Below are 13,743 nucleotides of genomic sequence, written 5' to 3'. Positions count from 1 at the left end.
AAGTTGGCTGGTAGTGGATCTCTACTCCGAATAGCTCGTTCCATCTCATCCCACAGATGCTCAATTGGATTGAGATCTGGTGACTGGGCAGGCCACTGCAGTAAGCTGAATTCACTGTCATGTTCGTGGAACCATTCCTGGACAATCCTAGCCTTGTGGCATGGGGCATTATCCTGCTGAAAAAATCCATTAGCAGATGGATACACAGCTGCCATGAAGGGATCCACCTGATTAGCAATGATGTTCAGATATCCTGTGGCATTCAAACGTTGCTCCACTTTTATCAAGGGGCCTAATGTGTGCCATGAAAACACACCCCACACCATCACACCACCACCACCAGCCTGCAATGTTGACACGCGGCATGATGGATGCATGTACTCATGTGGTTTTTTCCATACCCTAGTCCTCCCATCAGCGTGAAACAGCAGGAACCGGGATTCATCAGACCAGGCAGTGTCCAGTGTTTCCTCCAGTGTCCAGTGTTTTCGTTCCTTAGCCCACTGCAACCGCAGTTTCCTGTGTTTTGCTGAAAGAAGTGGAACTCTGTTAGGTCGTCGGCTGCCATACCCCATTCGTGTCAAGGTACGACGAGTTGTGCACTTTTATGGGTCTTTCGGCACCAATGTTGTACTGGACTGTCAGTTGACTAACTGTAGCCCGTCTGTTTCTCCGAACAATTCGTGTCAGCCTCCTTTGTTCTCTTTCATCACCGTTTTTGACCACTGGCCTGCCGTTGGCTGGATGTCCTTTGGGTGGTGGACCATCCTTGATACACACGGGAAACTGTTGAGCGTGAAAAATCCAGCAGCGTTGCAGTTCTTGACACACTCAAACCGACGCGCCTGGCACCTACTACCATACCCCGTTCAAAGGCACTTACTGTAAATCTTTTGTCTTGCCCATTTACCCTCTGAAGGGCACACATACACAATCCATGTCTCAATTGTGTCAAGGATTAAAAATCCTTCTTTAACCTGTCTTCCCTTCATCTACACTGATTGAAGAGGATTTAACAGGTTACATCAATAAGGGATCATAGCTTTCACCTGAATTCACCTCGTCAGTCTATTTCATGGAAAGAGCAGGTGTTCCTAATGTTTTGTACACTCAGTGTATATATATATATATATATATATATACAGTACTGTGCAAAAATCTTAGGCAGGTGTGAAAAAATGCTGTAAAGTAAGAATGTTTTCAAAAATAGACATGTTAATAGATTATATTAATCAATTAACTAAATGCAAAGTGAGTGAACAGAAGAAAAATCTAAATCAAATCCATATTTGGTGTGGCCTTCAAAACAGTATCAATTCTTCTAGGTACACTTGCACAAAGTCAGGGATTTTGTAGGCATATAGTCAGGTGTATGATTAAACAATTATAACAAACAGGTGCTAATGATCATCAATTCAATATGTAGGCTGAAACACAATCATTAACTGAAACAGAAACAGCTGTGTAGGAGGAATAAAACTGGGTGAGGAACAGCCAAACTCAGCTAACAAGGTGAGGTTGGTTTACTGTCAAAAGTCATACACCATGGCAAGACTGAGCACAGCAACAAGACACAAGGTAGTTATACTGCATCAGCAAGGTCTCTCCCAGGCAGAAATTTCAAGGCAGACAGGGGTTTCCAGATGTGATATCCAAGCTCTTTTGAAGAAGCACAAAGAAACGGGCAACGTTGAGGACCGTAGACGCAGTGGTCGGCCAAGGAAACTTACTGCAGCAGATGAAAGACACATCATGCTTACTTCCCTTCGCAATCGGAAGATGTCCAGCAGTGCCATCAGCTCAGAATTGGCAGAAAACAGTGGGACCCTGGTACACCCATCTACTGTCCGGAGAAGTCTGGTCAGAAGTGGCCTTCATGGAAGACTTTCGGCCAAAAAGCATTACCTCCGACGTGGAAACAAGGCCAAGCGACTCAACTATGCACGAAAACACAGGAACTGGGGTGCAGAAAAATGGCAGCAGGTGCTCTGGACTGATGAGTCAAAATTTGAAATATTTGGCTGTAGCAGAAGGCAGTTTGTTCGCCGAAGGGCTGGAGAGCGGTACACGAATGAGTGTCTGCAGGCAACAGTGAAGCATGGTGGAGGTTCCTTGCAAGTTTGGGGCTGCATTTCTGCAAATGGAGTTGGGGATTTGGTCAGAATTAATGGTCTCCTCAATGCTGAGAAGTACAGGCAGATACTTATCCATCATGCAATACCATCAGGGAGGCATCTGATTGGCCCCAAATTTATTCTGCAGCATGACAACGACCCCAAACATACAGCGAAAGTCATTAAGAACTATCTTCAGCGTAAAGAAGAACAAGGAGTCCTGGAAGTGATGGTATGGCCCCCACAGAGCCCTGATCTCAACATCATTGAGTCTGTCTGGGATTACATGAAGAGAGAGAAGCAATTGAGGCTGCCTAAATCCACAGAAGAACTGTGGTTAGTTCTCCAAGATGTTTGGGCCAACCTACCTGCCGAGTTCCTTCAAAAACTGTGTGCAAGTGTACCTAGAAGAATTGATGCTGTTTTGAAGGCAAAGGGTGGTCACACCAAATATTGATTTGATGTAGATTTTTCTTCTGTTCACTCACTTTGCATTTTGTTAATTGATAAATATAAACTATTAACATGTCTATTTTTGAAAGCATTCTTACTTTACAGCATTTTTTTACACCTGCCTAAAACTTTTGCACAGTACTGTATATATATATATATATATATATATATATATATATATATATATATATATATATATATATATATATGCAATATCAGAGAAGCAATGCAGAAATTCCTGTACTAAGAAAATAGACACATTTAAATGACATTTTTACAGAGAGAGAAGATATTGCCACACTTTATTTTAAAGATTTTTAACAAATAGCTTATTAACATATTCACAAATGTGTTTAATTTTTTTTGAATAAGTTAATATAAAGTAATCTGCTTACTGACTAATAAAATCGGTCAACCCCTAAACTTTTCAACAAAAAAGTGAATAGATAATCATGTTTTATCCAACTAAAATAGTGATAGGGATTTTCTAAAAAAAAAAAAAAAAAAAAAAAAAAAGATTGCATCCTTGTTTGGGTGTCGTTCCTGGAAACAGTCAATAAACAATGTACCCCTTAAAATAAAGCTTGAGTGTTGGTAGTGTCCCAGGAACAATGGATGTAAAATGGTGACCACCCAGCCAAGCAGTTAAACAGCCTATAACCCATCTGCAGGGTTCAAAATTCCTACGAGGAGTGCACCATTCACAGACACAGCACTGCTAAATCTAAAAGGGAGCCTCTTTTTTAATGTAGCAATCTCCAATGAGGACATATCTGAAGAATGTGAAAGAAAAAGTAAACTGATACACTCTTAGAAACTACTGACTTTTTATTTTTATTATCATAAACTCACATTTTAATTAAATTGCATTGTATATTTTTACTGTGGTTGTAAAGTATAAGATTTTGGGATACAAACCCCCCACTTGTGCAAAGGCATGTGTCACTGTCTTATCAAAATGGCTTCAGCACAAATAGATTGTACAGTTTTAGTGATTATGAGAAGTAAAACCAGCTGTACTATGTTAACACTAAATAGTTTCTCTTGACCCAGAAACCTGTTGTTTTGACTATTGTAGAGTGGTCCTTTTAATAAAGGACCTCTGGGAAAATGTAATATTTGTGTCAAAACAGCAGGGATATCAAAGGGAAGCCCATTACACCACCATTAACACCCAGGTACGTGTTAAATGCATGATTGTTTTACTTTACTGCATATGAAAGCATGTTATTGTACCGTTGGCTTCTGGGACCTTTTAGTGAAACCTGGAAAATATTAAATTTATACTTAATAATTACATCATATCCCTTCATTTTCATTAATGTATAACTGAATGGTAATAAAGCTGAACATTTATATGTATATATATATATATATATATATATATATATATATATATATATATATATATACACAGTGCCTTGCAAAAGTATTCAGACCCCCGACCAATTCTCTCATATTACCGAATTACAAATGGTACATTGAAATTTCGTTCTGTTTGATATTTTATTTTAAAACACTGAAACCCAAAATCAATTATTGTAAGGTGACATTGGTTTTATGTTGGGAAATATTTTTAAGAAAAATAAAAAACTGAAATATCTTGCTTGCATAAGTATTCAACCTCTATGCTGTGGAAGCTCCCAGTTTACACCGATGAAAGAAATTGCCCTAACGAGGACACAATTACCTTACCATTGGCCTCCACCTGCGAACCATTAAAGTTGCTGTCACATTTTCTGGATAAAAACCCCACTGTTGAAGGATCATTGGTCAGGCTGTGAATCTGAAGGAAAATTAAGACCAAAGAGCATTCTACAGAAGTTAGAGATAAAGTAATACAAATGCATAGATTAGGGAAAGTGTACAAAATAATATGTTTGGATATCCCAGTGAGCACAGTTGGATCAATAAATCAGGAAGTGGAAGCTGCATCACACCACCCAGGCACTGCCAAGAAAAGGCAGTCCCTCAAAACTCAGCGCTCAAACAAGAAGGAGACTTGAGAGAAGCCACAGAGAGGCCAACAATCACTTTGAAGGAGTTACAGAGTTCAGTGGCTGGGAGTGGAGTAATGGTGCACCAGTCAACCATATCAAGAGCTCTGCATAACACTGGCCTGTATGGGAGGGTGGCAAGAAAGAAGCCATTACTCAAAAAGTACCATCTGAAAGCCCGTCTGGAGTTTGCCAGAAAGCATGAGAGTGACCCAGCTGCAATGTGGGAAAAGGTTTTGTGGTCACATGAGACCAAGATAGAGCTTTTTGGCCAAAACTCAAAGCACTATGTGTGGCGCAAACCTAACACTGCCCATGCCTCAAGACACACCATCCCTACAGTGAAGTATGGTGGTGGCAGCATCATGCTGTGGGGATGCTTCTCATCAGCAGGGACTGGGCATCTTGTTAAAATTGAAGGAAGAATGGATGGAGCAAAATACAGGGAAATACTGCAAGAGAACCTGCTTCAGTCCGCTAAAAAACTGAAGCTTGGGAGGAAATTCACCTTTCAGCAGGACAATGATCCCAAGCACAAGGCCAAAGCAACATTGGAGTGGCTCAAGAACAAAAAGGTGAATGTCCTACAGTGGCCCAGTCAAAGTCCTGATCTCAATCCCATTGAGAATCTGTGGCACTATTTGAAAATTGCGGTCCACAAGCATCGTCCAACCAACCTGAACAACCTGGAGCAAATCTGCCAAGAAGAATGGGCCAAAATCATTCAGACACTGTGTGCAAAGCTGGTACATACTTACCCCAAAAGACTTAAAGCTGTTATTGCAGCGAAAGGTGGCTCTACCAAATATTAATGTGTGGGGGTTGAATACTTATGCAAGCAAGATATTTCAGTTTTTTATTTTTCTTAAAAATATTTCCCAACATAAAACCAATGTCACCTTACAATAATTGATTTTGGGTTTCAGTGTTTTAAAATAAAATATCAAACAGAACGAAATTTCAACGTACCATTTGTAATTCAGTAATATGAGAGAATTGGTTAGGGGTCTGAATACTTTTGCAAGGCACTGTATATATATATATATATATATATATATATATATATATATATATATATATATATATATAATTCTTATTTTTGTTATCCGCCAATTACTTATGTCTCCAAAAATAGCAACACACTTGTAATTTCCCAACACTGTTGAAACATTTTTAGTATTACTGAATGTGTCGATTATTTTTTTTTTAATTATTACTTTTTTCATGAAGGGTGTTGGACTTAAAGCCCTGGGGACTGAAGCCCAATAGTTGGTCCATTTTCTAAGGGGGCGAGACATTTGTTTAGTTTCCTGTCTAATCGTGTCCTTTGTAAAATATACATTTATTTGAAACTGCAAAGTAATATTACTGCATTAATAGTTTTGAAATAAGTTGGCTTTCTGGGAAACTATAAGATACACTGGTGGTACTAAAACAAAAGAAAAAAAAAACAACAACATTGTATTTCATTATAAACAACTCTGGATGATGAACCCCAAAAACCCTTAACATTTGATCTAATAGCTGTATGAATGTTGGTTCTTTCAGGGTCTCAACAGGGTTCTTACCTCAGACCAGGGCCCTGCGCTCCAGGCAGGGGGGCAGCTGTGGGGGTTACAGGTCTGTCTCCGCAATGGGACCGGCTGTGGACACTTTGTGTCAGTCACCGTCTCCATCTCGTTGTAATTCACCTTCTGTGTACAGAGGACTTGCCGGAGCTGCTCACCCATTCCACAGCTGCGACTGCACTCGCCCCAGTCTCCAACACTCCAGCTGCACAAAACATTAAAAAAGTAAGAAGTCACACGTTAACTTTATCACCAAGACATTGTTATTTGAATAGAATACCTGTAAAAACAGGCCACTTTTTCCAAAACCTTGGAAAACGAACACCTCCCGCACACACAAACAAATACATATTAGACTACTATACTACCGTAAACTTATTTATGATTGTTTGAAGTTCTGTATGAAGATATTATTTTCCAATAATAATAATAAAAAACACATTTACTATACACATCAACCTTTGTTATAAGTGTTTATGAACACTAATTAGTGTACAGTATTTCCCTCCACTTAGCCGCAGGGAGACCAGCTACTTGGGAGACCAGTTACTTAAGTCTTTTGACCACAGAGTCAGTTTGACATAGAAGTGTGAAAAACAACACATATTATATAACATTAATGACTCATGCTGTATATAGGTTGTTGAAACAGGGATTGAATATTATTATAATAACTCAATTTTGCCAGAGGGGGAGTCACACAATTATTTCCAAAGCTGTCCTCAATGGGTTCAGATTTGTATCAATTTCCTCAGCTTTAGCACATCTGTCGATCATGACTAGTATATTAGATGTAATAGAAAAGCATATTTGTTTTAATAGCAGTACAATGACAGATTTGTCTTCATATTACTACATTAGATATGATTATATAATGCTACTGAAGCAGATTAGTATCTAGTAAATTGTACATTAATCTCAGTAATATTATAGTAAACTTGGGAGAAGTTCAGAGAATGCAGTTCCCTGATTCCTATTCCTGACGCAAGACATTTGTTTCAATGCAAGTACATTATCCATACACAGGGTGGGTGCTATACATTTACTATTCATCTCAGAAAATAATAATGTCACTTAGTTTTAAACACACTAGACCAGACGTCAGGTTTATCGTCTTAGTAATGTTTTAGTGCACATTACGAGAAGGAATTTTGTTGAGAATTAAAAAAAAGTCAATTTCCCTTTACTGTAAACAGTAGCAATAGACTTCATATGCAATTTGATGAGGCTCTAAAATTCTTTGTAACACAGGTTTATTTTCACACTTTACTTAAGCAATAAGGCAGCAAAGTATTACATCATAACAGGGTCGTCACCGTGGTGAGGGTTGTAAACATTTGCCATCAGCCGCCACTAACTTGCAATGTGTATTGATTGGTTACCAAGGTTGTTTTGATAAATGTATTAAAAAAAAATAGCATTACAAAACGATACAGTTCGTCACCCAGACTGTGATCACAATATCTTCCTGAATTATGCCCTTGTTTTAAGAGACAGAGACAAGAAAAAAACTTGGCCCATCTCGGACAGGGTGCTTTGAAGATAATGTTTAGTTACCCTTGGCAACGGGTCCGTAAAGAAGGAAGTGATGCCAATGCCTTCCTATCATACAGTACCCCGATTAGAGGGCATTGCCATCTGGTAGTTGACTGGATCTTTCTCTTTCACTGAAACCTGATCTTTATTTGTTTTGTCTCCGTCTTGATCTTACTATTTTATTTCTGTTTCCAACAAACTAAAATTATGGAACTTTATTTCTCTTTAAATCCTGAAACTGCAGAAAATAAAACAATGTAAAACAAATTACAAGACCTCAGGGTTTTCTAACTGAATTTTCTTGAAGAATGTATGTTATATCTTTGTCCAGTGAAATATATTTTGAGAACTGATTCTAAGGAACAATCTCAAAGTTTCAAAGAGTTCTGTGTCGTTTCCAAATATTTTTTGTTCAAATCACCAATTTGTGGTCTGACTCAGGTTAATGTCAACCAAACAAAAACCTTCAGTCCAGCAACTTATTGCTGCTGGAGCCTGGAGCAAAGTAAATAAGACATTTTATTATACTATAACTTATTATGGTTATAGATTTGCATTTGTAAAGTGCATTGGCCTTAAAATCAAATTGCCTTAACGGTCATCATTATGCTCCTGGACATAATTATCTAGCTAGTAATGAATCATTACAGTAGATTATCCGACAGGAAGAACATGTTTTATTATTAGAAGCCTTGTAAACAGCCAAGCTAAAGAGATCCTGACCTAATGATCACGTTTCCTTACTGTCTGACAAATGCCCTGAGTGCAGACTTCTGGCCCCCAGCTCTAGATAGCCTGTTGGCATGCTGCAGGTAGTCTGACTCCTAGCTTGCGCTTGAGGTCAGATCAGTGAGCAGATTGACGACAGTTGGCTGGCTTAAGTGCCGAAGATAGAGAAAATAAAGAAACTTTGTGCTGTAACCCCCCCATCACTCCGCCTCCTCCCACCCAGACCACCAAAAACACAACTGTCAGCACTTCTATGCCTAACATTCCTTAAGTTATTTAGTAGATCGGTTACCTAGAACTGTAAAACACTTCCACATACACAGCATTTTGACACCACAGATGTCCCACCTAGTCTCAGCTTCCTCCTGTAATGCTTAATTTATCTGACTTTTTATACAGTAGAATCTAATCCAAGCATCACAGTAAAAGTATATTGCAGTTACTCTTCCAAACCCATCCTGGAAATTTTATATTTTGAAACAAGTTCTTGGTTCCATGGTTTAGGGTCTAAAGAACACTGACTGGGATTCAGAAATGGTTAATTAAAACGAAGCACACACCGGTGCACACATCTTAAACCATTTTTCTTTTTTTTTTTTTTGTCTTCCTGATAATGACATTTTTTTTAAGCTCCGAAAACAGATGCACAGAAACCACAGCAGCTTACATCGAAACACTTTTCTTTTACAGATGATAACATTTTGTTCAGCCGCTTCAATTAAAGGATCAGTTGTGATAATTCCAGCCCTAACCTCAATCTTTACAGACAGCAGCCATATTTCTACCAGAAAATATGACTGCTAGAAGTCCTATAAAAAGGAAATGGAAGAAAAGTGGGCAAACTGATAAAATGAACATTAAAGGGAGATAGAGCTTTCTCAGCCAGCTGCCGGAATCTCAAAATACTCTACTTTAGTCATAAGATTTAACTTTAGACTTGTAACTGTCATGCTCCATAGTGTACCAAATAAGGATAGGTTGAAGTTGAGTACCTGGCAGACATTGTGGGTGTTAAATTACTTTTTCTTTTTACAGGGTAGCTCAGCTTAAGTCATTCACAGTGTGTCTAATTAATTAAAGGCTAATGTGACATTGTACAGTCCAAACATTACAATTTAAAATTTACAGAGGTTGATAAGTGATGTGCAGTTTTGTAAAGATAAATCTTGAACTTTCAGTATGTAGGTAGGTATTTCAGTTAATGCAGGTGTTCAGGTGACATAGCACATTTAAAAATGGAATACAAATTGCAAATAATTACTTTTCTTAAAATATGCTCAGTACAATAAAGACATTCAAAAATACACTTCAATCACCTGTTTGTTCCCTTTAACATAATTATTTTTAAGGTGGTTGGGGTAAAAATACTGTTTTATATATATTTGTTTTTAAAAATAGTGTTTATAAACAATCTTAGGTTAACCAGTACTTCTAATCCTCTCAAACGTTTGAAAAATGCTTTGTGAACTGCAAACTTAATTAATCCAAAATATTAAAAAAAACAGACCTTAGCAGAACACTCCTTAAAGAGTTGTATTTCAACCTCTTCCAACACTGTTTATTGCTAAATGAATATGTTGAATACAAAGATTGTTTAATCCTGTGTAATTTTGAGTTCTAAAACCAACAGAATAAGATGATAATGGTATTCGTCTTCGTAATGCCTTACATTAAAATGATATTCTAACTGTAAAATATCTGGCCAGTTTATACAATACAATAAACAAAATTAAAAAGAACAGGCAAATCCTATATAAAATAACATTAACTATTTTCTGTTGTGTCTGCCCATGTATTTATTTAAGTACCAATATAATTCACAAATGACAGGTCTTTGTATGCTTTTCACATATAAATTCACCAGGATCGGATGTCAATGCGCAGGCAAGAAAACTTAACCATGGTTTCAGCGGAAAACTCTTAAGTCTTTCACTGTGAATTTGGATTTTCAAAATGTAACATACTTTTGATGTACATTTACCATCTAAAACATATGGTAAGCATGGAATATTAAAAAAAAAAATGGTGCTCGCTTCAGCTGAAACTGGTAATAATAATAATAATAATTAAAAAAAAAAACATATAATCTACTCATTAAGTATTGCAGTAAATATAGAGCCCATATAAATATGACAGATAGGAAGGAAAGACACATTATACCCTTATACTGGTTTAATGTACAAGAGTGGGACTGCTGCCAAACAATGCTCCAGAGCATGTGGAACACATCCCAAAGCATCACATGCAGCATGTGGCATTGATGTCTTCTGGATAGTTTGGGCAGAGTTTTAATGTCTTTCTCTGATCATGCAAACAGGATGAATGATGTCAGGACCTATATACAGTGTAGTGCCTGGTTACCATGATGTAACTACTTTTCAATCCTTGACGTTTGCAGACACGGCACAAAAAGCATTTCAGGAATGGGAATAATAAATCAACTAAAGCAGTACCCAGAAATGAATACATTCCTTTATGCCGTCAATCATTTGGGCTTCATTTTACATGTGTGTCGTTATATATCTAGTAGTTGTATGTTCCATGGTATATGGTAATGTACTGTGAATGTATATACCACAAAAAATAAACATATCACACCTGAAGCTTCAACAACTAATTTAACTACAAAGCATGAACAAATCTCAAACGGCATGCCTAACTGATATGGAAAGACAGGTCTAAAAATACCTCATCTTATGCAGACATGTCACCACAGATTAGATTTCATTAAGAAGTGGGGCTGCGTGCTAGTTTACAGCCATTCCAAACCAGTGGCGTGCCGTGACAAAATGGCCTGGGTTAGCAGAATCGTCGCAACCCCCCTCCTTTTTTATAAGTGGCAGCTACCTATAAGCCACAGATACCTTTCATAATTTCAATTCTGAAAGTGCCGAGCATATCCTTTCCCTTCCTGTGTCAGCTCGGGGATCTGTGGTGTATATCTCCCTTTTTTAACAATCTCCAATTTTTGTGTAAAATAAAATTCGAAATAATTATATGTTGTAAAGGTATTTGTATTTATCAATGTATATTTATAAGCAATATTGTGCAAAATCCAGTTATAACTGCAGTGCTAACCAAGGAATATTCATGTTTTGGGGTTGCTCACTAATGATTGGTCAGCTGTCAGAGCTTTGACTTTCCCATTGGTTGCTAAAGCAGGGTTCAAATGAGGGAAAGAATACCCTGGAAGATTTATGGCCCGCCTCTGCTCACTCCTGATTGGTTGCCTGTATTGGTTATGGAGTCTTCATTTGTTGCTTTGATAAAGGCTAGGAAAAACATGTTGAGTTTCTACCATAAACAAAAAATAGAGGCCTATTCCCTGCCCTATATTGGCCTCAACTAAGAGGCATAAAATAATATTGCAATCAGAGTGCATTTTAAGGGCTCCACAGAGGTTTACCATTTTATAGAAAGACCATAAAAATCTGCACCATGGCTAAAAACCAAATGTTCATTTCTCTGTGGTTACTTGGCACCAAAAGAACTGTAACTATTTCTGGGCATTGATTTAAATGCATTCTGCTTGCAATATTATTTTATGGCTCTTAGTTGTGGCCAATATAAGGCAAAACTCATGATTTTGGTTAAAAAAAAACCCCAAAAAACAAAAAAACAAAACAAACAAACAGTATTACAGGGTTATTAAGAATATATATCTATATATATATATATATATATATATATATATATATATATATATATATATATATATATATTCCCGAATTCAAAGTGCATAAGCATTCCTTTAACATAGTCTTACTGGGCTAATAAAGTGGCCCCATCTGTCTTTCTCTACACACAATTTGTGCAAAGTGCATTTTATTTCATGTACTTTAAAATAAATATACAATAAAATGAGAGCCAACTAAAATTGTGCTTTCTAAAAAGGTACTTGAGACAGGTCTCCTTATAAAGTGGCTTTGCGTTAGATTCTGTTACACTGTACTGTAAATGTGTACTATTTTTTACATAGCAGGAACATTGCCAGAAATGAACAGCTCCCTTGGAAAAGGCAAAAAGGCTAAGGTGTCAGACATTCTTTTTTTTATTTTTTAAATGGGCTTTTGGCCAGTGTGCACTGCCACTTCAACTAATCTAAGAGGGTGACAGAAGACTCTCACATGGTCTGTATGAAGAGCATGGAAGCCTAGGCTAATTGTGGAGTAATTTCAGAGATCTTGCGATCATGAAGAGCTTCCTTTTCATTGTGCTCTTACAATTCTGAGGGAACTAAAACAGGATTTGTTGGAGCTTCAAAGTCCAAACTACATTTAATGTGGCAACTGCTAAGGAATCCAAAAAAGAAATTTCTAGATATCATACATAAAAATACTATTCATCGAGGAGTTTGCAGATCATTGGAAACAGGACTACCCCTGTCTATTAAATGTCTGCCAGGATTACTGTAGGTTTCAGTAGAATTATATAGCAAGAGGGCAGCAGTGGTTAGGGCTCTGGACTCTTGACTGGAGGGACACTGCTGCTGTACCCTTGAGCAAGGTACTTCACCTAGATTGCTCCAGTAAAAACCCAACTGTATAAATGGGTAATTGTATGTCAAAATAATGTGTAAAAAGTAATGTAATTGTATGTCAAAATAATGTGATATCTTGTAACAATTGTAAGTCGCCCTGGATAAGGGTGTCTGCTAAGAAATTAATAATAATAATAAAGATAGGTTTCTTTTATAATTATGGGAGTGATCACATCATACCCTCCTCATCAAGTGTAAGTCGATGTCCAGTCTTAGGCCCCAATTCAATTAACTTTTAGTTCAGAGTTTAAGGAAATGCAATAAACAATGTGCATGCAAGTTCATTCCTGCTTTCTTTATTCATTGATCATGTGTTAAATCAAACAAAAATAGCAATTTACACACCCCTAAGTCAATTACGATCACAGATGAAACCCAGGACCTTTTAATCTTTAATGTACATACAGTATTGCTAAGTTTACATGCACAAGAAATGATTTCTTTGAAAAAAATTAATTTATTTAAATTCAAAACTCAAAACGAATAGCTCCATAAAACCTATTGTGACTGACACTTTCTTCTCCTCACCAACAGATCAACATCAACAGCACCTTTGTCAGTTTTGTCTTTAACTAGCAGATAACTGGACCGAGGTATAAAACTGCACATGTCAAAGTGAGGAATTTACACAGAGCACTTAACCCTGAAGTCAACTGACCACAGTGAAACAAGCTTGTAAAACTTTATTTCACCATCTGAAATAAACCATTCCTTTTCAGTTTCAGTTAATTCAGCTTCATTGCAATTGCAACATGAGTATTAGAACTTGACAATCTTCCACTTGCACCTTTTGAAGAGACAATGGC

General features: G+C 37.2%; 1 protein-coding gene across 2 annotated transcripts in view; it reads right to left on the bottom strand.

Annotated features, from left to right (window-relative positions):
* Positions 1 to 13,743, bottom strand: part of LOC117400666 (A disintegrin and metalloproteinase with thrombospondin motifs 16-like) — an 80,426-nt gene that overhangs the window by 6,605 nt on the left and 60,078 nt on the right. For both annotated transcript variants that reach the window (XM_034000931.3, XM_059022952.1), the window contains one exon: positions 6,133 to 6,337. In XM_034000931.3, coding sequence (XP_033856822.1) covers positions 6,133 to 6,337 — 205 coding nt within the window. The remainder of the gene's footprint in view (positions 1 to 6,132; positions 6,338 to 13,743) is intronic.

The sequence above is a fragment of the Acipenser ruthenus genome, chromosome 4, assembly GCF_902713425.1.
Source record: "Acipenser ruthenus chromosome 4, fAciRut3.2 maternal haplotype, whole genome shotgun sequence".
Classification (NCBI taxonomy): domain Eukaryota; kingdom Metazoa; phylum Chordata; class Actinopteri; order Acipenseriformes; family Acipenseridae; genus Acipenser; species Acipenser ruthenus.
The sequence above is the reverse complement of the archived record's forward strand: the minus strand, read 5'-3'. Positions and strand labels throughout refer to the sequence as shown.